This window comes from Bombus fervidus, chromosome 6, assembly GCF_041682495.2.
Source record: "Bombus fervidus isolate BK054 chromosome 6, iyBomFerv1, whole genome shotgun sequence".
Taxonomy (NCBI): Eukaryota; Metazoa; Arthropoda; class Insecta; order Hymenoptera; family Apidae; genus Bombus; species Bombus fervidus.
In genome coordinates, this window is record NC_091522.1 from 12142479 (window position 1) to 12167960 (window position 25482).

The 25482-nt window shown below is 33.5% G+C and overlaps 1 protein-coding gene across 4 annotated transcripts in view; it reads left to right on the forward strand.

Moving 5' to 3' along the window:
- Positions 1-25446, forward strand: part of Wb (wing blister) — a 197988-nt gene extending 172542 nt beyond the window's left edge. For all 4 annotated transcript variants that reach the window (XM_072005748.1, XM_072005749.1, XM_072005750.1 and 1 more), the window contains 30 exons: positions 11086-11192; positions 11673-11856; positions 12106-12461; positions 12671-12868; positions 13192-13362; positions 13476-13639; positions 13758-13892; positions 14140-14395; positions 14730-14898; positions 15174-15395; positions 15553-15806; positions 15960-16071; positions 16163-16307; positions 16464-16776; positions 16923-17083; positions 17732-17870; positions 17940-18180; positions 18498-18671; positions 18759-18925; positions 19011-19169; positions 19262-19410; positions 19705-19992; positions 20067-20235; positions 20434-20853; positions 21205-21393; positions 21660-21994; positions 22078-22384; positions 22538-22976; positions 23069-23437; positions 23555-25446. In XM_072005748.1, coding sequence (XP_071861849.1) covers positions 11086-11192; positions 11673-11856; positions 12106-12461; positions 12671-12868; positions 13192-13362; positions 13476-13639; positions 13758-13892; positions 14140-14395; positions 14730-14898; positions 15174-15395; positions 15553-15806; positions 15960-16071; positions 16163-16307; positions 16464-16776; positions 16923-17083; positions 17732-17870; positions 17940-18180; positions 18498-18671; positions 18759-18925; positions 19011-19169; positions 19262-19410; positions 19705-19992; positions 20067-20235; positions 20434-20853; positions 21205-21393; positions 21660-21994; positions 22078-22384; positions 22538-22976; positions 23069-23437; positions 23555-23697 — 6635 coding nt within the window. In that variant the 3' untranslated portion in view covers positions 23698-25446. The remainder of the gene's footprint in view (positions 1-11085; positions 11193-11672; positions 11857-12105; positions 12462-12670; positions 12869-13191; positions 13363-13475; positions 13640-13757; positions 13893-14139; positions 14396-14729; positions 14899-15173; positions 15396-15552; positions 15807-15959; positions 16072-16162; positions 16308-16463; positions 16777-16922; positions 17084-17731; positions 17871-17939; positions 18181-18497; positions 18672-18758; positions 18926-19010; positions 19170-19261; positions 19411-19704; positions 19993-20066; positions 20236-20433; positions 20854-21204; positions 21394-21659; positions 21995-22077; positions 22385-22537; positions 22977-23068; positions 23438-23554) is intronic.
- Positions 25447-25482: the final 36 nt, after the last annotated feature.

Genomic DNA, 25482 nt, shown 5'->3' on the forward strand with positions numbered 1-25482 from the left:
GATTAAATTATTTTCAATCCACCGACGTGATCTTAATTAACATTAAACGACGGCAATAAACATTCTGTAAAAGCGACTATGAAATTTAACTTGCAGCAGGTTCGTCCTTTATTTTTAAACGCTTTTCTTTATCAGTTTACCTTGCCAAGATTATTAAATATGTCATGTTCAAGATCTATAAAGAAGTCATTAAGATTTTTCTACACATCTGTGAGTAACTCTCGAGAAATCATAAATTGACGAAACAAGAATTATAAGTAAGAAAATATTTTGCAACGACTATTGACAATCGTTTCCAAGCTCTGTAAAAAAAGATTCCCCAATGTTTATCGGTAATTCTCTCCCACCAAATACCAAAATTATAGAATAATCTCTAAAATTGTATATCGATAGGACAATAATCCAGAAGGAGAAAGGTAAATTAAAAATGCTGAGAAACGCTGTACACAAATATGTTCGCTTAGTGAGAAATAACGTTCAACTTGATCAACTATTTTTAAGATAGAAGTCATAGGAAAAGCGTAATTCATAGGCGACTAGTAGGCTCGTTAGGTTTCTCAGAGCGGAAAGAGAAGATGGTGGAAGGAAGAATCGACGCCAGCAATGTCGGCCAGCATTAGATTCTACATAGAAAGCGACGCGCGAGGAGCTCATTAATGCTTAAAAATATCGGCAGAACGTTCTGCTTTCTGGCCATGAAACGAACACGACGAGGTCGTTGATTAATCGCGTGTCAATTTGCCGTCGACGACAGACGATTTACACGGCGAAACGGTGAGTCAGCGTTTGTCCCATTTGAAATTCAAAACGATCGCGCGGATATGCACGCGGCGCTCGAAGACTAAACGTCGAGCCGAGGAATTTCTTGATCGAAATCGTTCCTACCTTTTACGTGCTCTAAAACGTGTTGTTCTAAAATTTTAAACAACAACAAATATATTTACATTTAGTTAATTTACAACTTGTTAAAACAGTATCGAAGATGGAAACATTAATACACTGTTTGCAACTTCTTCTGTTAAAAGTTACAACGTAATAATTAAAACTGCTACAGTAAAAACTAATATTTTTATAAATATTTCTTAACAACATTCAAACGTCGCATCTACATTGTGATTCACTAATCTAATGCAATAAAAAGATGTAACGATAATCGCGTATTGATCAGATCGTTTATTTGAAAAGTAGTGCAAGTTTTTTGAAAAAATTACTAAGATGATAAATGTACTATTTTGATGTGAACTTTTTATTTATAAACAAATTTATAATTTCAATCTGGAAACATTCGTCTGTTTTAATCAGTTTTCTTTAATCGATGAAACTGCATAATATTTTATTTTGAAAGCGACGTAAGTCCATTTCCTGTAATCTGTATCCTGTCCAAACAGTGGAGACACTAGTAATTAGAAACAAATGATAGCGAATGTAATCCTAACCCTTGTATCTGATATAATATAGCATATACGGATGTGAACAAGTCTTTTATATACGTTTTAGTAATGTTCTGGTAAATTATTATTACATTTGTTAAATTAGTATTACTGCGATTAAATTTAATTGTTATAATTAAATGTAATTATTGTTACACTTAAAGTATTATTAAATTAATAATAGTTTTACATTCATATCGAGTCGTATCGAAGTGCAAACCTAAGATCGAAGAAAGTACATGTTGTTGTTATCTTGCTTTCTTCTCTCGCAACATTAAAATTATGATAATGGTACAACAGGTTTATTGCAGTCTAACAGAATAATATTATAAGAATTTTAATTCATTTAATTCTATTCTATTTATTTTCAAGTCACAGACATTTCGAAACAAATGCATGGAACATAAATTTTCGATAATTAAAATTTGATAAATTTATATAATTTACTATCTTTGCAAGTTTAAGTCCATTCGTGGCTATAAAAAAACGATATTAGTCCAATTAATTCTCAAAAAAACTATTTGTACAAAAATATGAATTTACATTTACTTAAACACATAGAGACAGGTGGATAAACGAAATGGACCATCGCCACTTTTCATTCGATGGGAACGCAAACACCTAAATATTTCAAAATCAAAGAAAATGTACTTACACCACTTTCGAAATAAACGCAGCAATCGTACCAAACTCAATTCAAAAACTTAACTCAATATCCATTAGTTCAATCGTTCGATCTACAACGTACCTACTCTAAAACTTGAACTTTCGCCGCAGCTGTAGAAAGATTGCAGCCATCGTTAAAATTTTGCATTTTCTGGGCGAATAAAGCACCGCTTCGTGGCAAAAGCAATCTCGAATGCGAGCGAGTTCGAGAGGTGTTTCCTCTCATGGTTCCAGCGAACTCGAATTACGAGCGTATAATTTCTCGACGCTGCGCTCGCTTGCGTTCATGTACCCTTTACGAGTTATTATCTCGCTTGCAGTATGGCGGGCGAGATACAAGAATAAGGGGAAACAAAAGTATAGAAATTGAAGGGGCCCGTGTGTCGATCGAAAAAATTACCATGATCGTTACCACGCTTTTACTCGATCTTTGAAATATCGTTTTCTGTATTTTAATATAGATATTTATAGCCACGCTTCGAGCGTGAAAGCGCGATTTTCGTTCGTGATAAAGTTTACCTTCAATTTTAATTTCTTAACCCAGCGAATGTAGGGTTTAAAGACTTCCTTTCAAAGTTTTCAAATATTTCTTATCTACCGTTGTATTCAAGTAAAAGATTTATTATATTACTCTATAAAATGATGGAGAAATCGAAACGCGGTAATGTTATTTTTCACAGGGTTTAAAGGGTTCTTCCTTTATAATTTTACAAATATTTGTTATTCATCGTTGTATTCAAACAATGTACGTATTTACGAAATTACGAATAAATGGAACTGCCATAATTTTACAATCGTGTTATTGTGATATAACGCGATTAAAATGATTTTTAAAGCATACGATAATAAAACTGGTGTCTACGTCATAATCCTCAAATATTGTAAGGATACAAAGCCCTTCGGTTTTTCTTGACTGGAATTTGTATTACCTTTTAATTAATGGAATACGCGTAATCTTCGGTAATGATATTATGGAACTAGAGAAAAATTGATTAAAACATAATTACTTCCGGCAAAACGAGTTCGTAACACGTCGCGCTTGGGACAACGCGGCGATCGATCGATCGATCGTAACTTAATCGAAACGCGATCCAGCCCACCTAGACACGCTGTCCTTGTAATAGAGATCAATAACTGATGATGACTCTAATCGTTTCATCTTAATCGATACAAATTTTCCGTATCTGCTTGCCAATCATAATTTCTTTACGGTTGATTGCATTAGTCTTATTGTATAAAAAAGTATTTGCCTCTGTGTGTGTGTGTGTGTGTGTGTGTGTGTGTGTGTGTGTGTGTGTGTGTGTAATGTGCACCCACGTTACGTAAACAGGATTATGTTTATATAGTCCTCGTGCAACGCGAGAAGAAAGTTACATTACCGGCTTTTAACGAGAGGAAATAGCTAAACAGAGAGACATTTCATAGCGAAACTATCTAGTTAGTCAAATCAGCTAATTCTCTCAAACTGACACTTATTTAATTATACCATATATTTCGATCAATTTTAACTTTCCTTCGTTCGTGCTGCTTTCGATTAACATTTGACCCGAACACCGGCAAACGAGATTTTACTTTCTTCAAATTAAATTCCTTGTACGAATATTGCAACAAAATTTATTTCAATATACATTTATTTCAACTGAGAATTTATCTCAACATTCTAATTTTCATTCAATTTTCTCGTTTCGTTTATCGATTGAACGAACTTTTTCAAGTTCGCTAGGATTCACGAGAAGAATTTAAATCGTCGATCGAATTTGCTGTCAGACAATTAGGATCTTGAGAACGTTATACCCTTGTTTAGAACAGATCATTTTACACCAGCGCGAAAGAAGAAAGAAGGAGAATTAAAATTAATTAAAATCAGAACAAAATGTTATTTATGCCTTTCTATCCGCGGTATTTAATGCTGACATGCTGCAGACACTCCGAAATTGATCTGAAAGTAAAATCTTATATATGCCTTTCTATGCGCGGCTTTCAATGCTGACACGCAGTGCTAGACACACCAGTAAAGCAAACTCGAATGAAAATAAATCTGTCAATAAGGTAAACGTGTGAATTAGTAAGATTGGTCATTAAATGGCACGATCAACCTTTCCTCCTTCCATTAACATCGCACACGGGAGAAACCAAAAGGTTGCAAACGTTTTCTTCAAACAGCCCGTATCCACCCACGTTCGTTTTATAGGGGAACCAATAGGCAAGATGCAACTAACACGCCTTCTACAACGCGCCTTATTGTCCGCTGTCAGCGTTACGACTGTCGAACAGCGTTTCCGCGCGGAATACAACACCCAGTTCTACCGGGCGTGCATTTAATTAAAACGACACCTTCGCTTTCTCCGGGGGCACGATAACGTGATCCAGCCGTGAACGTTATCCAAGTGGTGGTAAAGAGTTTCATTGAGCGTTAAAACCCACGGAGGGTATGTTGCTCTATTTTTGTTTTACGGCGTCCCGAGTTTCGCGAGTCAGATAATTCTTCCAACATACGACATCCTCAGTTGCATTAAATCGACAATTCTATCCTTAGAAATTGTATACATTTTAAACATTGTGGAATTTCCTTCTTTTTTTTTTTTTTTTCTTTTTCGTGAAAAGTATAAAATGTAGAATATTATATTTTATATTTAATATATATATATATAATATCTATTGAATTTATCTTGTAATTCCCATATACATTTTCTGATTTCTTTCAAATTTGAACGGTGTTATCGCGATAGACGAGTCTCATAACTACACTGCGGATTTCTTATGCGTTTGCACGAAATTCCAAGATGCAAAGATGCACAGAATTCGTACAATATGCAGAGATATATAAAATATTCAATCTAGTGCGTATTGAGGTTGAATGAGGGTGTGAATGGAAAATTATCTGTGTAAATCAATCTCAGTTTTATAGCCGACAGGCAAAATTTACTAAAATATGTATATACATAAAATATCCAAAATACGGTATCTGTTAGACTACGTAGTAGACGAAACAAACCTCTGCCTAGGTTTCACTTTTTCGAGATTATTTTAACAAAAATATAAATCTACATGAAAATCCGCAGTCTACGTGTAATAGTATCAATGAAATATCAAAGTGTTTCGTATAGCACATATAGCGGGTGATTTATATTCACGAGCGCACATTTCCAGATAATAGTATCTATTGAAAACAACGATACGAGATGGGTTATTTCAAATTGTTATAGCAGCAGTTTACTGTCTCTTCTATAGGGTTACAAAACTTCCTCTTTACGTCCTAACCAAGATTTAAAACACCAGTGCACATAAAAGAATTGCACTTTACTTTCCACTGTTACTGTCCCGTTTGCAATTGTCGCCACGAAATAAATATAATTCTGTATCGTCGTCGTCAGTAGCAGCATCATTGACACGTTACACGCTACGTACACTCAACGTGTTCAATATTGGGTACATACTCGGGTATTTCGACAGAAAAATAATAATTAAAACAGGAAGAAAATAAATTTAATTTATTTCTTTTGTACACTCAAAAGCAAATATGTTTGACGATAGATCATAGAAAAGTAATATTTGTTAGCTAATGAAAATACGCTTTCAAACAATTGTCTGTATTCAACGACAAATTTCCAAGCGAAGCTCTTCACATTTGTACGAATATGCTCGTCTCCTGCTTTTCACGAAATATTTTACACTGTTATCGATAAACGTCGTCCCGCATTAAGCAGCTACAATTATCCTATATCACGTTTCAATTACAAATAAAATTTACCCGTGTGCGCAACAGAATTAGCGAACCTAATTGTAAATAATTAACAATCTTTCTACTGCTTTACGTAAAAGAAAATCGATTGGAGCAGTCGGTTAGTATCTATCGGTTGTAAAGTAAAATCATTCATCGACGCGGATTTGCTGCAACCTGGCGAACCGGCGCGGAACAACGGGAGACCACCTGCGCGTTTCTGCCATTTGGTGCCGTGCAAGGATGAATGAAAAACGAGCATCGCACACGTGCAAACTGCTCGTACAACGGTGTACACGTGGTAATAAAGGCGCACCACGAACGGGTGTATCGCGTCGAACGTTTGGCACTTATATATGGACCGACGCGGCTACGTGGGCAGAGGAAGAAGAAGCGGGGTCAATAAAAAGCAAAGAAGTGTCTGCGAGGAAAGCACGAGTGGGAAAGGGTAGAACGAAGGAGGAAAGCAGAACGCGGAGAACTCTCGAGCATGTAAATTGTACGGTGCGTCCACTGTATCTGATTTTAATGCGACTCGATAACTTCGTGATTTTTCTGTCTTTGGATCCTTGCGATTCTATTATTGATTTACTTGAGAGGAGTATTGCGAGAATATGGCATAGTTATTAGGTTGGCAATGTGGAATGTGAAAAATATATCGTCTACAAACGGATATTCTTTATCGGAGAATATGGAAAATACGTACGCGTATCTGTACTTTTTCATTGAATTTCATATCTTTATAGGTCGTTATATAACCATAGATCAGCATATTTTTTTAATGCGAAATACTAAAATACAATTTAAACTATTCTTAATATAAAATTGAATTATATATTATGATTGAAGTTACTTTATTTTCAGAAAAGATATTATTTAAATGAGTATTGCGATAACGGGATATAGTTCATTGTTAAAGTAATTTACTACGCTAGAAATAAATATATGAGTCGCATATTATCGGACTTTATTTTTAGGACATTGAAAAAACAGCACGTCCTCCTTTTTTTCTATTGATAGATATGTTTCATGCATCCAGCTTACTAACTAGATAACCACAAGGTTGTTTCTCTTATTTGATATTCGCATGTAAACTAGATATATTCGCATGTAACTAAGGAATTACGTGACCGGAAAAGGAAGTATCGATAACAGAAGTAGAAATTTACGCATTGCACGGAAAAATTACTTCAACAGAGCTGAAAAATTCATATCAAAGAGTCAATAAATTAACTACGATACATCCTGCATTCGAGAGATACAGAAACGAATGCAGAAAACAGAATTGCGAATTTATTTGTTCACAATGATCGAACTTCGCAATTTTGTTTTCATTTTGAATTATTTCCTTTAAATTCCAATACTGATAAATTAAACTATTATATAAATTAAACTATTGCAAAATGAGGGAGAAGAAAGACAATCAGGTAGGCAACGTAGACAACGAGTAAACAGCCGAAAAGGAAGTCCGCAGCATTTGCGCGAATTTCGTAATTGCTTCTCTTGAGATTGTTTATCGTTGTCGGATAATGAGCTGTCGGCAAAGATAAATTCGCGGAATACACAAACAGTCGCTTTGATAGCTCGATGCACGGCGCACCTTATTATACACGCATGCATTTATTTATACGCGTGAAGCAGACCTGTACACCAGATGCAGAAATCGTGCACTTTTAGCCAAACTCGATAAAATTCCATACTCTTTCCCGCTGCCTCGAATACCTGAACTCGAACAGCTGGTGCGGTTGTTCCTGCAGGGCTCATTTCTTTGATAATCTCAAACGTGTTACACTTGCAAAGTATGGAGCACTAGTTGCAATTCGAAAATCGAGTTTTGTTTCATATCAAAAGAGCGTTCGTAGTAGAGGTTCTGCGTTTTGACGATTCTCTTTTCAGGTTTCAGAGAAATATTAATAAGGACAAGTAGAATGAGGGAGAAAGCGAAAATGTATATATCTCTTGATTTACAACGAGAAAACCTATCGTAACTCTGCACAGTTTCTTACCTTTGTGTGGCGTTATTCGAAATTTGTCTCCGAACTGCAACTATTCATTGCCAAACCGAAGATGTAACGGCTATCTACCTATTTCTGTGAATAGCGATCAATAAAGGAAAGCAATTCTGCGAAACTACCGGTTGAAACAAAGTTTGGAATTTGTCGATTCGAAAAGATCAAGACGGAAGGGATCGGAAGATGAAGAAGAAAATGATCGAGGAATATTAATCGCTCTGTTATTCGAAAATTTATTAATTGGGATAATCGAGATCCTATTGTATCACGTTTAGTATGATATCAGCAATTGTCCTAACGCAAGGCCAGTATGAACGAAGATGTACAAAGGAGCGTACATGGGTATATCGCGGTTTCTCGATTGCAGACGAGCTAATGGTATTCAGGAAGGTTTCACCTGCAATTTAAAGCGTCCCGTCCTCGACGAATCAGTCAAAGGGGAACGGGAAACCTCTAGATCCGGCAGATTTACGCTTTTACAGAGGCTCGTATCTTCGTGCGACCTTTGAGCGCTCGTTCCGACTACGTAGAACGATGTTTGAGTACGTCGTGAAGAACGAGCGAAATCTCGTGTAGAGACTCGTGTAATCTGGAAAAACACGTGTCTCGTGGGAACAGGCTATCGAGGAACGTGCGTGTCTTGCCTCATTGACATTTTGATAAGTGCTGGGATTGGTTGGAAATAGAACGAGTTTGTATAGTCCAATAGGATCTCGTTCGTTCGAATCAATTAGTTATAAAGCGAGCCGGTAATCTAATTTTTCGCATAACTAAATAAGAAAATCATTACGATTGCGTTTCTTGTCGTCAATCTGCTAGAGGAGTGGCACAGCTGGAAAAAGGAAAATAATTTTTCAGAAAATTAATTTAGAATAATAAGTTTGAAATATAGAATTGTCATTGATTATTTTTATAGCGATCTGTGTAAAATTGCTCAGTGAGTCGAAATTAAATACCTACTACTTATCCAGTGAATAAATCAGACTTTACATGAATTCAAAGTCTGAAATAGGAAGTGATCGCAGTGATTAATGATGCTTTGCAAAATAGCTACCATAGAACTTATCAGTCCAACACTGTATTGCCTCGAGATTACACATCAGACGATTCTAATGTATGCAATAGCTAAGATTCTATCTCGCAACCGGCAATTCCCTACAAAAACCACAGCCTCCACTTGCTGATTCTATTTCCTTGTACATCCTATTTTTCCCTTACTATAATCACATTACAATTCCACCCGAAGCTTATTGAATACCTCGATAAATCAATCACGAATAATCAATTGACCTTATCCTCTTGCTCGGTGGATCGTCGATGGCCTTCGTTAGCGTAACGAACAAAAGAGAATCGCACTTGAACTGTTGATGCAATAAAGAAAACATACATAGGGTTATCAATTTAAAGGATGATCGATATCAGTTACAATTAAGGCGGCGTTACCATCAGTATCCAGCTGATGCTTCAGCTTTGTAACGAGTGCGGTTATTTATTTATTTACAACCGCCATGCCAAGCTGAATACCGTGTGGGATTAAAGACACGAGATCATTATTTATGCTTTAGCCACGGTTACGCGGTCCGAAGCTAAACTGGACGTCGCGTCATGGCTGCTTGAATTAATCATATGTCACTTGTCTGCTGGTATTCCTAGCTACGAGTCCTTCCTTTTTATTTCTTTCTTTTTTTCTTTCCTCTTTTTGCGAGAAGATGATTAAGACTTCTCTGGAAGTGTATCTCTTCGTTGACCGATAGGTAAAGTTGCGAAAGCCTGTTGCAAGCGACACGCCAATGAAATTATTACTCGAGTGATTTCTAAATCATGTATTATAGAAATATGTAACTTGAATATACTTCTTTATTTTTGCGTTAGAAGAGAAGTGAATAGGTAGTTATTGGCTATTTGTTGGTGTAAGAATAAAAGAAAATTTTACTGTTAAATGTGAGAAGTTCAGAATCATTAGCGAATCGTGTTTCGAACATTGATAGATGAATTGATAGATCAAACTTGCCACATACGTACTGTAAACCTTTCAGACTACCACAGGTGCCGGTAATCATATTTTCAATATTCTTGTACTTTATACTTTACGCGACAGATATTAGACACTTTCAAAATCGTGAAAAACAATATGAAATATTAAAGGAAGAAATTAAGTAGAGTAAATTAAAAAGTAGAGAGGAACAGAATATGGAAACAAATATCTGTTTAACGTTGTTGCAGTGATCCCATCGACTATCTCGCCTCTGACTAGACCGATTACAAGTTACAAGTATTATTTCACCGTCTGACACTGGTGACCAAATTGAATTTAAATCTGCAGTACCTGCTCACGATTTATGGCTGCGTCGCAAAAATTCCTCGTTGAATGGTCTTTCTTCTTTTTCGTCACGAGACAGCAGCCGTGAAAGTGCCAACCAGGGCTTAAATCGTTTGAATACAATACAACATTCGTCGTGGTGGCATTGCTAATTGCGAAATGCGATCGATCGCGCATCAGCAAACACTAGTCATGCATGACTAGGATCCAGACTGAATAGATGCTGATCACGATATGTATAGATCTGTATGTATATTGTTACCTGTGAAATGAATGGAAGACATATTTCTCTTGGCGTGATCTCACAGGTTGAGAATGAAATGTGAATTATCAATGTGGAACAGAGTTAATGAAAGAGTTATTATTCTATTTTATTCTTTGACGTACAGTTTTCATCTAAACATTGAAGAGAACTCGTTTAAGTGAAAGGACTATAGATTACTTTTTCGCGACTCTTTGTTAAATTTAACAAATGAAAGAATAAAAAAAAAAAAAAAAAGAAGAAAGACATTGCAGAAAGTAGAAAGAAGTTATTGAACATGAAATTATACAAAATGCAAATATTAAATTAACGCATTTACTGCGAGCATCTTGAATCCAAATTGCTGTATACTTTTACGATATCGATTCATATAAAACACGAATTAGAGATCACGAAATTTTGAAACGAAAGTTTTATAACAATCCACAAGTACAGTGTGCAAAGCTTCGATAAGATTAAGAATTGAATCGACAACGAACGTGTTAGCAGCTTAATAACATTGCATTATTTCAATACTGTCGTGAATAAAACTTATGTTCAAGATCAATGTTCATTTTCATTTTAAATTTTTCATAAAATTTAATATTAAACATAGATCGTAGAATATGTACATCGAAACATTTAAGTATTCTATGAATATCTCCTATTGTATGAATCTTCTTAACTATTTTCAGGGTGTCGATGTAATCCTATTGGTTCGATAACCACTGCCTGCGACATTGTAACAGGACAATGCCAATGCAAGCCCCATGTGACTGGCAGACAATGCGATCAATGTATGGTGAGTAGATCGCAATAAACATAAGTAGAAATTTATGTGTCTCGTTCCACCTCTTAAAATTGCTTTCACTCCCATTTTCTCGCAATAGATAAAAATTGATACGATTGATAAAAATAGATAAAATGATTTTGTATTCCACGAATATGTTAAGAATCGTTTGAATCGCTACTCGTCTCCAAAACTTAAGATCATTAAATTCTATTTGCGATTAAGAAAGAAATGAATCCAAAATGAATTTTATAAAAATTAGACAAAATCAACACATCAATTTGAGTATTATACGAAAAACGTGTGTACAAAACTCTAGTGACATCGCTTTCTGAAATTTAATACGTCAGAATTATTATAGAATTGCTGCAACTATTATTTCACTAACCAATTAACACATTCGAATGACACATAGTCGTTACTAGAATCTGATTGAACGTAATCAAGTTTATTATTTGCAACCAGTCTTTTCTATTTTCTCATCTTGTTAAGATTGGTTTCTGGGGTTTGCCAACGGGAGCAGGATGCGCTCCTTGTGGTTGCGATCCTATAGGAGCGTATAATTCTTCCTGTCACGATAGTATTGGACAATGCTACTGTAAACCAGGAGTTGGTGGCACACGTTGCGATGTTTGTCTACCTGGACATTATGGATATTCATCAAACGGATGTCAAGGTATATTTTATAATACGATGCTAAATATTTTAATATATATAAATGATTTTATACGTTTCAATATACAAACAAAATGAGGAAACGAAGAAATAATAATGAAGGAAAAGTATGAAATTTTTATAGTCATATGAAAACGCTACTAAATAATACGAAATTTGATATAATTGGATTTAATTAATCAGTATTAAATGCTATCACATAATGCCTTCACACATTTTGACATAGTTTCCATAAATCTTTTATTTTCAGTTTGCGATTCGTGCGTGCGACCAGGTCACGTCTGTGATCCTGACACAGGTCGCTGTGTGTGTCCAACCTTGACCTTCGGTGAACATTGCGACAGATGCAGATCAGGTTCCTGGGATTTGGTCCCAGGAGTTGGCTGCAGGCCCTGTGCGTGCACCCTTGGTTCCATGAAACCTCAGTGCGATCATCAAGGGCAATGTCCTTGTAGAATCGGCTACGATGGCCTTAGGTGTGAGAAATGCGCGAAAGGTTACTATGGTTATCCTAGGTGTCGACCTTGCAGCTGCAACGTGGCGGGTACCTTGCAATGTGATGATGAAACTTGCGATTGCAATGACAAAGGGCAGTGTCCTTGCAAGGTATCAACTTTAACGCATCTTTAAATGGAATTTTTAATTTTTAAAATATCTAAATTCTAATTATGACTTACAAGATATTGTAGATGATTCGCCAAAAATTTTAAAAATTCATCTTTGAGTTTTTGATATAATTAAAGCATATAGTTCTTTGTGGAAATATATTCGGTTAATTTCTTAGGTTACACAAAAATTGTATGTTTGCTATTTAGGAATACGTGATCGGAAGACAGTGTAGTCAATGTAAAGAAGGTACGTTCGGTTTATCACTGGACAATCCGAAAGGTTGCACCGAATGTTTTTGTTTCGGAAGAACGACTTCCTGTCAACAAGCTGGCCTTAGTTGGGGACAGAGAAGATTGACACGACCACGAACTCTTTATGTCAATGACACTATCAATGATATAATAGTAAGCATCGTAGCATTACACAAAATGATTTCTACGTAAAAACGAGTTCTTATTCAGCTAAATCTTTGTCACTTGATCTTGTAAGAATAAAATTTGTATATTATGCTCGTGCAGTCTAAATCTAAATATTCGACACACGTATGCATATCATTTCGAGAAGAAATTTATCAAATTCAAATTAATTTCTTTTTCATCGCTCTCTCTTTCAGATATAATTACATTACAAATAGAAAAGTTATTATTGCTGTTATTAAAATATTACCAATACTGTAATATGAATAGAATTAAAAAATAATTATTAAGATATTTCTCCATTTATACAGGTTTCTAAATTTAGATCACGAGTTTTTTTATCTCCTATTAACGGTGGTTTAAACATGACCAATGGACTTTCAACGATCCCTGATACTGGAGGTGATGTGACGATACCATCGCATTTGTATTATAATTATCCTCTCTATTGGATGCTACCCGAATCTTTTCTTGGTGATAAGGTAACTTCAAATGTATTGAAAAACACTTGAACACTTCATTGAATTTTACATTACACGACAAACAAGTGGCCACACGACGCTAAAGGATGACTTAACGTGATTCATAATTTAAGGTTGTATCCTACGGAGGATTTTTAAGATTCACAACTTCGACAGAAGGTGGAATACCTTTAAGATCAACTTTTCAATATCCGATCGTGCAACTGCAAGGAAACCGTAAAATTGTCTTAGAATACTATTTACCCGTACCTTCGGATAGCAATCATTACGAAATCAGGTAATATTTAATTCCAATTAGTAATTAACATAATTTTGATTTGATATTCTAACAATAAAATAATGCCTGCTTTTATTTTGTTTCGATAACGAAATGATACGAACTACCCTCTTTTTAGATTTCACGAGTCCTTATGGCAATTACAAAATAGGCCAGACTATAAAGTCACGAGAGAGGTTCTTATGGTTGCTTTGCAAAATTTGCAATACATCCTGGTAAAAGCCTCCGATAACGCCGAATTTACAAGAACAACGTATGTAAACTTTATTATCGAAGTTACTTCTTGTTTTTCCTATTTTCTTCTTTTTTCTTCGCTTATATAAATTATTTAAGATTTATTTAAAATCTTAAACCCGTGTTAACGTAATTCCTTTTAACTTGCAAAACTAAGTATTTGTGAAATTCTTTCGCTGTATTTTTGCTTTATAATATTTTGCTATATAATACGTACATCAAATATGTAAAATGTCCAATTATTGTATCATTATATTAAATTTTAGCTTGCACGAAGCTTCTATGGACGCTGCAGTTTTAACGCCTACGCATATACCGCAACTTGCCACCGGTGTCGAGATTTGCAAATGCCCCCCGAAATATAACAGCACGTCCTGTCAAGATCCGAGTATCGGACACTATCGATGGTACAACAATACAACCGTTACATCAACCATTGTTATCAACCTTATTGGAGAAGCAATACCTTGCCAGTGTAATGGAAGATCTGATATTTGCGATATAGAAACAGGGCATTGCTTGGTAAGATAGTCGATTTAAATTCTACCAACTGCACTTTGAGAAGAAATCATTCAGCTGTGTCTCTTATGTGAAAAAATTTTTTCATATTTTATACCAAAATGAATGCTAGACTTCTTCTTATAATTTATAGGCAAAGTTTATATTTTATGAACTAAAATAATTAAATGAAATTTTCTTTAAACATGTTATTTAGAGTAATAAAAAATATTAAAGAATAAAATAAATTCATTGTTTCAGATTTAGACAAATGTAACTAACAAAATATAAATAAAATCTCCATATATACGTATTATGTGTTAAGTCTCTGCAATAAAAGCCAACATTTTTGCTACAGAATTGCCGAGAGAACACCGCAGGACCAAGATGCGATATTTGCACAGACAGTTTCTATGGCCATCCAGACTTTGGTTGTAAACCATGCCCTTGCCCACAAGCAGATAAAAGATTCTCAAATACTTGCATAGTTCTTGCCAATACGGAAGCAATTTGTGTTTGCAAACCTGGTACGTACATTCAACGCATCGCAGAAGAATTTCTTTATACAAATTTTAATTGCAAATATATGATAACATTTATCAGAAACCAACTCAATCGTTGAATCAAAGAAGCATTATATTTTTGTTGATGTGAACCATACGAGAGAGAAGAGCCCTTTCTAAATTGAAATAAATTCAATTGTATCTCTATTTTTGACATTAGAAATATTTGCTTAATTTTTCATATCCAGAGAGGATATACTTACGGAGGTAAATTTATTTTATATTCTTTATATGCGCAGGTTACGCCGGTAGAAAATGCGAACGGTGTTCTTCCGGATATTATGGATTCCCGCACCTTCCTGGTGGCAAATGTATACCGTGCAATTGCAACCCCGCTGGAAGTTTGAACGATGAATGTGATACGGAAACAGGACAATGTAGATGCAGAGCTGGTTCTACGGGTCGTGATTGCTCTGAATGTACTGCGTATCGTCACGTCTATATAAATAACGTTTGCACGTGTAAGTGAAAAATGCGAAAACCTTGTTCGTTTAAATTTATCGAAATTCTCCTTTCCTTTTTTTTTTTTTTTTTTTTTGTATGATGTTTGAATAGAAATTTTATAATTTTAAAATTAATTAAATTTTTGTTAAATCGTTGATATTATTTTTTCATTAGCGTGCAACGATAATTGTACCGGTATACTGCTCAACACTGTGGCTGCACTTTCGCAAGAATTAGCAGAAAGCACCACTCATATAGCCAATGGTTATATTCCTCCTCCATGGGAAGATTTGTCTTACATTGACACCAACATAACAACGTTTCTAGATAAAATAAATCTTCGAAATAGACTAAGGCAAAGAATGAGAGATGTACCCTGGCATGAGTATAGAAATCTTATGAAATACCTTGAAATGTTGCTCAAAACTGTATGTATTTAATTCTAATTTCATACTTATTTCAATTACACTCGTTATATATTTATTCTTAGAGTCTTGAATATTATTTATTCGTAAACGAATTAACTCGTAATCGATCGTAAATTTCTTTATATGAATATTAATAATATTTTAATATTTTAGGCGAACGAGCGCGCTCTGCGCGCAGGTACTATAAAATCAAAGACCAGTGATTTAGAAAATAACATATTTAGCGCAAAGATCGAAGCGGACAATCTGCGAAAATATATAGAAGGTACTTGCCTTAAATAAAATATTCTTATATACAAATTTTTCATTTTATATAAATCTGTATATACTTATAATAAGAGTTTTCATTTTTCTAGATACAATTACATTGTTGAATCAATATACAAACGAGAACAAAAGAGTAGAAATAAAAAAAGCATTGAAAACAGCAAAAATGATTTTGAACAGTATAAAAGAACTAAATCTAGCAAAGAAGACTATGGAAATAGAACGTTTTCTCGAGTTAGTACTTTTAACAACTTTTTCACATAGATGCCGCATTGATTACTCCAGCTTAACTCCATTCACAACGAATATTCTATTATTACAATAAAATCCAATTTTATTACATCAAAATCATTGTTTCAATATTTATATAATAATTTTTGAAAATTACAGGGATGTCGCAGAATATACTGATTGGTTAAATTCCTTGTACGATGCGACAGGGCCATTAGCAATCGCTCAAAACATTGCTGAAGATTATTCTATCAAATTAATTGACATGCGAAACATCATAGAAAACACAATGGAAACGCTATTCACATACGATGGTTTATACAACAATATTAATCAAACATATCAGGAAGCCAAAAATTACTGTAGCGAGATTGACATGTTACGGAGCACAATTAATGCGTCTCTTACCGAGGGGGAAAAGCTGATTAATGAAACGCGTGGTTTTATCATCGATTTTCATAATAATTTTCAAGTATGTACAAGTATAATAAATTAGCTTATAGACGATTTGGTGGAAATGTAAATTTAATTAATTATTTTAATATTTGTTACAATTACAAGTAACGATATCATCGGTATCTCGAGAAACATCTCAAAAGAGGACATATTAAATTACAGGACCTTCCGGAACTGCGAAACAAATTAACATACTGGTTTGATAAATTGAGTATGAAAGAAGAACTACTGTATAGATTAAATTACGAATATAACGACACATACGTGATACCCGCGATTGCACATGTGAAGAATTTATCAAACTGCGTTGATCAGTATGTCAGGTAAGAGAAAATTATTTAGTTTTGTTCTTATACTTTTAGTTCATATTATTTTATCGTCACGTTAATTAATATTTAGATAGTCAAGCAAATATCGTTATATATCAAGTCAAAGAAAAACAAAATAAGAATATAGTATATTAATTTTAATTAATATCTGTGAATGTTAATTGCTATTACTAAAAAGTATTAAAATTGTAATTGAAGATATTTAAACAATTGAAAGATAATTATTTATAGCTAGAAGTAGGTAAACACAATTTATATTCAGAGGGAAAGATAAAATAATAATTCGTTGTTTTATATTTTTAAAACATCTCGACTTACTTGATTGTTTAAAATACTTGAATATTTAAAACAATACTGAAACATTTTTTCGCACTGGTCCTGTATATATTTGACAAATACGTAACACAGTGTAAATGTGTATAACGCGGTAGAAATACGTGTTATAAAAATAATGTATATCTCTGCACGAGAACTTGGAAATACTCGGGACTTAAATTAAAAACAAAACAAAATGAAATCGTATGAAATATGAAGACAGTTCCAGTTGCGAATTAATAATCGTTATTTAGTAGTATGCTTTTACTTTATGTAATTGACGATCGATAACTTGATAAAGTGCAACTTGGCGTTTCTGCCGAGCAGTCTGTTTTCCGAGACAAAAAACATCGCAGCTAGCCCGCTGAAGGCCAGTCAAGCATACAAGAATATCGTCGATAACATAAGAACTGCAAATATAACAGCAACGGCAGCTAAAGATATTTCTGAAGACACGTACAATAAGGTAAGGGGACGCTTTGTAGTCATAGTGATTTAAAAAATAGTCAGCCTCACAACTATAACGTATTATCAGATATTTCCCGATGGCCCAAAATCAAAATCGCTCTTGGATAGCGCTAAAGAAATATCATTGGCATCGTCCAAGCAGCAAAATAGTGCAAACAGACATGGAAAATTAGTACAAAAGGCGAGTGATGGATTGGAATTGCAAAAGGAAGCTGTGAACATTTTGAAAAATACTCTCAATAGTACTGGAATTAGAGATAATCAAGTCAACATAAAATTGCAAACATTGCAAGATGACAGTAAGAAATGTAAGTTCATTTTATAGCAGTGATCCATTTTTTTTTTTTTTTTTTTATATTTATACATAGCTATGACTTCAATAACCGCAATAAAGATGTGAGGTTTTTTATTGATCGTTGTGATCATAAAATTTTTGTATTTTGATATACTACATCTATACTTTTTAGAACAAATTATTTACTTTTAAGCTGTGATTAAAAATTCTTAATTAAAACCCTGATGGTAATTAATTTTATCTTGAATTAAATCTTGATTTTTTTGGAATTGGCAATAAGATATGTGTTTATTAAACGTTTCTATTGAAATATCCGTATGTTGCTTTTAGTGCGTGAAAATGTTAAAAATATATTAAACGACAACGAGAAGGTGTTAGAAAGTATTAAAACCTCGCAAAAACTTATTGGAGATTACGAAGAAGGGATTGCTAATATATTAAAACCAAAATTGTACGATTTAAAAAGAGAAGGCGATTCCGAAATCAGTTTAGCCAGCGAAAAATGTAAGATTTATTATATTTTTCTTCATGTTACGTATATACGTTTCTGTATTTATCTCATCATACAATCATCTAAAAAAATTATTTCAGTGACAGAAGCACTGAGTAACATGAAAAAAGCAGATGCAAAATTAATAAGTTTATCAAATGCCGCGGTAAAAAGGAAAAATGAATTTGATAAATGGAACGATACGTTGACTACAAAATTACAGAATCTCAAAGACAAAATCGCAGAAGCTAGAAACACCGCTGACGGAGTAATCATGATATTATAATTTTTGGAATATATTATCTTTTTATACTTTCGTCAAATAAATTTTTTAATGAAATGTTTTTCTTTAGATTCGCGTTTCTTTAAAATCAGCAGAAGGAAAAGAATGCAGCCGATCCTACAGACCATCCACATTACAGCCATCATCAATGAATTCGATTATCATGACCTTTGCACTTCCAAAAGGGAAAAAGGAAGGCCCCCTATTTTATTTGCCAAGTAGCATAAATGTAAGCATATTGCTCGAATTAAATACGAAATTAAATACATTATGAAATACGAAACGTGAAATACCTTTGCTATGTTTCTCTTGTTCATACAGGATGATTTCCTTGCCCTGGAGATCATTGACAGGAGAGTGAGATTTATGTGGAATGTTGGAGGAGGAACAGGTATTCTTACACACCCTGAAGTGATACAAAGTGGCGATCTTCTAGATGATAGATTCTGGTATCGTATTGAAGCTGAAAGGTATGTTATTTGAAGTATTATATGTATCATCTGACATTAGTTTTTCTTATAAGAAATTATATTATATCGAAAAATTATGTAATTAATTTTATGTAATTTTTTTATAACAGCATTTGAATAAAATTCAATTGCACAAAATAATAAAAGTGCGAATAATTAAAATATAAAATATGATATCTGTTATAAAATTATTTTCTAAATAAATAAACTACTTACTAAAAGTTATCATCCATTATCTATATCACGTGCAAGAAATTGAGTGAATTTTTTATGAGAAATTGAAATGATTTTCAGGGTTCGTCACTTGGGCAAATTATATGTACGAAAACAAGCGTCGACAACCAAAGAACATCCACCCATAAAAAATTCAACGAACTCTGAATACGGCCGCTTTGATATTACCAGTTCAGATCGTGTTTGGATAGGAAAAATTCCCATAACAGAACGTAGAAGAACCGAGCTTATTGCGTCTAATGGTCTTCCAGCATGTGTACACCAAGTTATTCTAGATGGAAAGCCTATAGGTCTTTGGAATTTCATTACAACTGCGCCAGATATGGCCTGCGAAGCATGTGTAGAAGGGTAATTATTAGAAAGTTCGAAATTTCGTTTAGTTTTTAGATATTCGAAAATGACTATTTATTTTAATGTTATAGAGTGGAAGATGTCAAGGATGATATAGCATACAGTTTCAATGGAGAAGGATATGCGGTCAGAAACAGGGTTTCTTCAGGACCATATAATAAATATTCGTTTGGAGTATCGATTAGCTTCCGAACTTACGACGAGAATGCGTTGCTATTTTTGGCAATTAATCCAGACAACGTACGTGATATTCACATATCATTTATTTTGAATAAATGTAAATTCTATCGTGTCTCTTTCATTATATCATTATTATTACCAAATTCAATTATTGTACTTTTGATAATTGTCCTGTTTTTCTTAAAAATCTATTGGCGTATAAATGTTAAACGTCTACTTTAATGAAATATGATTATATTTCATTTTTATCCACAACAGAACCAACACATCATGATATTCCTGCGAGAAGGAAAAGTGATCCTGCATATTGGTTACGGTGGTAATGTTAGCATGGAGATGTCCTCAAACTTTAAGTATAACAATGGAAACTGGACAAAAGTGGATGCATTTAGATATTATCAGCTACGTAAAACGGTTGAAAAATGTAGCTTGAGTGTAGGAGGAGAAAACGATAAGAGGATCGGCGCACCTACACCTCAACCCAAAAAAGAGGACATCCCAGATTTCATTCAGGCTAAATATTATATCGGTGGTGTTCCACCAAGTTTTCGCGCTGAAAAATTAATTCTGCCGTCTCAGGTTTCCTTCTTTGGCTGTATGTCTAATATCATCGTTGAAGAGGGCTATGATCCAATGGCAGAACAATATCATGGAGTCGAGCCTACCTGTGCAAATAAGGTAAATAACTTAATTATGAAAAATGGATACTTACTATCTAGATGTTAAAAATAAATAAATTCCTACTGGTTCATTGAGATCTTCTTAATTATAAAATAGAATATTGTGAGATGTTTTGTTCAGCTATTCTATGAAAAAAATATATATACATTTTATTTGAAGTAAATTTTCTGTATTGTAAAACAATAGGAAGCACTTAAATAGTTAAGGAATTAAGAAACAATTTCTATAAGAGGAAAATTTATTACTCACTTTTGAAACATTTATTGTTCCCTTTAATGCTGGACAAAGAATTTTAATTTAAGTAAAACAGTTCATACATAAATAAAAAATAAATTTTTATGTTTGCAGCCATTAAGGATTGTAGGATTTTATGGAGATGGGTATTTACAACATGTATCATACACACTGCGTAAAATAAACTCCACAATGAGTTTCTCTTTTAGAACAATGCAGGAAAACGCTGTACTCCTTCTTTCTACGTTCGAAGGACAAGAAGAACGTATGCCTCCTATACGACACATGAACGATGACTCAATTGTAAGTAAAATAATATCGTTATTCTTCTACATGAAAAACTTTTTGCATCGAAATTAAATGAAATAAACATAATGCAAGGCATTTAATTTAATTCTTCAATATTATATATTTAATATCATATCTGATATACAATATCTGCGCGATAAAATATGATCACATTGTGCTTTGGGAAGATAATAAAATGAACGAAATTCGTCAAAATTCTCCAAATAAATATTGAGATCATGATCCATGTTTCTAACTTACAATGTCATTTATTCTTTTAGAAAAAAAGTTACTATTCCGTATGCATAATCAATGGGCAAGTGCAAGTGCGTTTAAATGCTGGAAGAGGGGAGCTCACTTTACAATCGAATGACACCTTTAATGACGGGAGATATCACTCAGTAACAGTAATTAAAAGACGAAAAGATATCGAATTGCGAATAGACGACGCCTATCAGAGCGCAGGTAAATTACCCACCAGTGCGGCTATTAAAGCTCCCGAAGAAAGTGGAGGACTATTCTTCGGAGGTTTACCAGTACTTATTAACAATACCAACATGATTTCCACCACCACGCCTTTGTATGGGACGATTAAAGATGCGATATTTAATGACGAGTAAGTTAAATACAACAAATTTTACAATATTCCGTATTAATAAACTAAATAACAAATATTCATTAAATTATTTCTTTTTATAGCATTGTTCGTTTTGATGAAGCCATTAGTTTTGAACATGCACTAATTGGTCGTTCCGGACCAAGCATGGGAAAAGATCCTCCTACGTATACACCATCAGCATCGCTGTCAAGGGGAATGTCTACCCAACCGGAAGGGTGTCAAAAAGTGCCGTATTATTCTTTGGAAGCTGGTGCCCTCAAATTTGGTGACAAACCAAACAGTCACACGCAACTTTATCTAAATTTTAAAAAATTTTGGGAGAAGAAGTATGCAATAGAATTTGATTTCAGGACATACTATCCAAATGGACTGCTTTTTATTACTCCAGTATGTAGAAATTATTTATATCTTTTAGAAACAGCATATATTTAAGAGTCGGGCCCTTGCCTGACCTTGATTGACCAAGCTTGTCGATTGCCTTGCCATACCTAATATCCATACAAGCCCTTACACTATAGAATAATCTCTTTTAATTCATAGGGCCTTAGACCAAAACACTATCTCATGGTCGTGATACGAGATGGGCAGCTTTTACTCTTGGTGAAAAGCAAACAGAAGAAAGAAATATTGTTTAAAACACCGTTTAATGACGGTAATTGGCATCATGTAGTGATCAGTCATGACGAGCGGAAGTTGACATTACTCGTGGATTCTCAAACACCACGCACGATTAAAGTGCCAAGAAAAATTGGACTAGCTTCTATGATGTATATTGGGGGCCTGCCTGAAAGTGGAACACCCATACCTGAACAAGTCGTGGTTAAACTTGAAACCCTCAAAGGTTGTATCAGAGGGTTGAGGATCAATGGGAACGTGTATGATATGGTTGGTTCTACGAGTAGAGCCTATCAAGTGGGACAGTGTTTCCCAAATGTTGAAAGTGGAGCTTATTTCCAGGATGAAGCATATGCCATATACAGTAAGATATCAAAGTTATCTGTTTATGAAAATGAGTATCACACAAAAATAAAATTAGATCATAATGATGAACGAAATTTTCCTCTTTTGCAGAGAGGAACTTTGAATTAGGTGCTGTACTCGAACTTCAGTTGGAATTTAGAACATCAGAATTGTCGGGTGTTTTGCTTTCTATAACGGCACCCGGCAATTCGCCTTCATTATCATTAGAACTGAATAATGGTAAAGTGATTATGTCGGGTGATCTAGGAGATAACAATCCGTTATATGTAGAACAACGTTTCAATAGTCCATACACGATCTGTGACAATCGATGGCACAGAATACAAGCAGTTTATAACGACGAAGAATTGGCACTGAAAGTCGATGAGTTGGATCAGAAGTATGGCCTTCCAGCTAATGTCAATTATCATATAATGGATGCTACAGTTTCTGGCCCTCTATACATTGGTGGTTTGCCAGGTTAGACATACTTATCAACCTCCTTCTATTTAGTTATATTCCATTAAAAAAATATAATAAAAACAATTTACTATTATATTTATAAATGTGAATGAATAACGTATAATTTTACTCCAGCCTCTGCTCCAAAAGGAACATTAATAACAAGGGATCATTTCAACGGATGTATAAGAAATGTAATGATAGGGGGAGAAAGACGAGATTGGACAGACATGGATGAATTGCACAATATTCACTTGAGCTCCTGCCCAGTACAATGATAATCAGTACAATGTGTGAACTCCTCTGAGTCATTTAATTTTGTTCCAAAGACTGTTCAAAGGACGCACAATGCTCGAAAGGTTTCTATGAACTGTGTTCAATACAATTTCACACTGGGATCAAGTGCCATATCATGATGGAAATTCTTTAATCATTAAGACATAAGGTTAAACGAAGCCAAGAGATGCTAGCATGCAAACGCATGAAGTTTACATTGATGTTTCTCAAACTTGTTTTTATTATTTTAAAGTTCTACGATAAAAACTTTTAATACAATATTAATGAAACTTTCTCATTCTTTTATATGTATCTCTTTCTGATATATTTATATAAAAAGTATGTTCAGAAAAAATGATATATAATGAATATAATGTGAAAAGAATAAGCTAATATTTATAATTTGTACATAACAGATTTTACATTTACTTAATTCAACTAAAATTTTCTTAAATAAATTTTTACCATATATACAAAAAAAAAAAAAAATAAACAACTTTCTCAACATATACCAAAAAAATTTAACTTAATTTACATGCATTATATGTATACTATTTGATAAATCAATGTTGAATCACTAATTAATTATTATTTAAGCATCTATTTTGGAAATTATTAACAAAAAAGGAATTATACATTTATTTAACTTACTATTCTACTAAAATAAATCGATTAACATTATTTTAAAAATTTATAAATTATCTATCCAATGAATATTGTATTTAAAAAATAGTTTTAAAAATTGTGACATATATACTTACAAAATAATAATACGAGGTAGAAGCAATTCGTTACACTTATATTGCCATTCCACAATAAGTATTTTAATAATAATATTCATATCACTCCCTTCTTGAAGATGCAATTAACAAATGAATATCTTCCCGCACTTTTATACAAATCTATATATTAACGAATACAACGTATATCAAAACTTAAATTAAAAATAAAAATTGAATATAAAATATTAACTTGACGAAAAGATCATAGTTCATAACATAAATTGGAATTAAGTTAATTATAGACATGAAAAATTTTGGTTTATAATTTAATGTTAGTATATTGGAAGATCAATGTATGACGTAGTAAAAATTCAAACGATTATCCGCCATTGAAACGTTTTCTAGAACTTATTTCACGATATGTATTTCACGATAATTTTGCAAAACATAGTTTGAGAAACAATTTTTAAAGCATTAACAAATTATGGCACAAATTCGCGTCGAATTGTATCATAGACCTGATATGCAAAACAAATGTCATAACATACGTGTAAGTAGCAAGATCACTGCCATATAGTTTAATTGTAATTCATCTGTAAGTCACAAAACAATTGTACATCAGTATTTAAAGCTATTTATTATCGTTAATGTAAGAGCAAATAGCGATTTCGATCGAGAGCGCAGCATAAAACATGAGATGGCACTCGATCGAAATCGTATATTTTTTAAAAAGGAAAGGATAAGAACGAACGAAGTGGAATTATTTTGTACTGTTATAGCGGTAGTAAGGTATCGAATTGTAATATTTAAGATGATCAGAAGCGGAAGGAAAGTCATGTTTAACACCCTGTAATAAAGTGCCCTTAATGAATTAAATATATATATAGGGAGAAATGTTCTTCACAAGGATATTTTAATATTTATGTCTAGTATTTTTCTTATTCGTTGAAATGTAATATATTATACATATGCAGAAAAATTAACAATGACGCCTTCGCTATTGTGTATAAAATATATAACAATGAGAAAGTATGGTTATTTAATTCACCCTTTTCTGTACTCCAA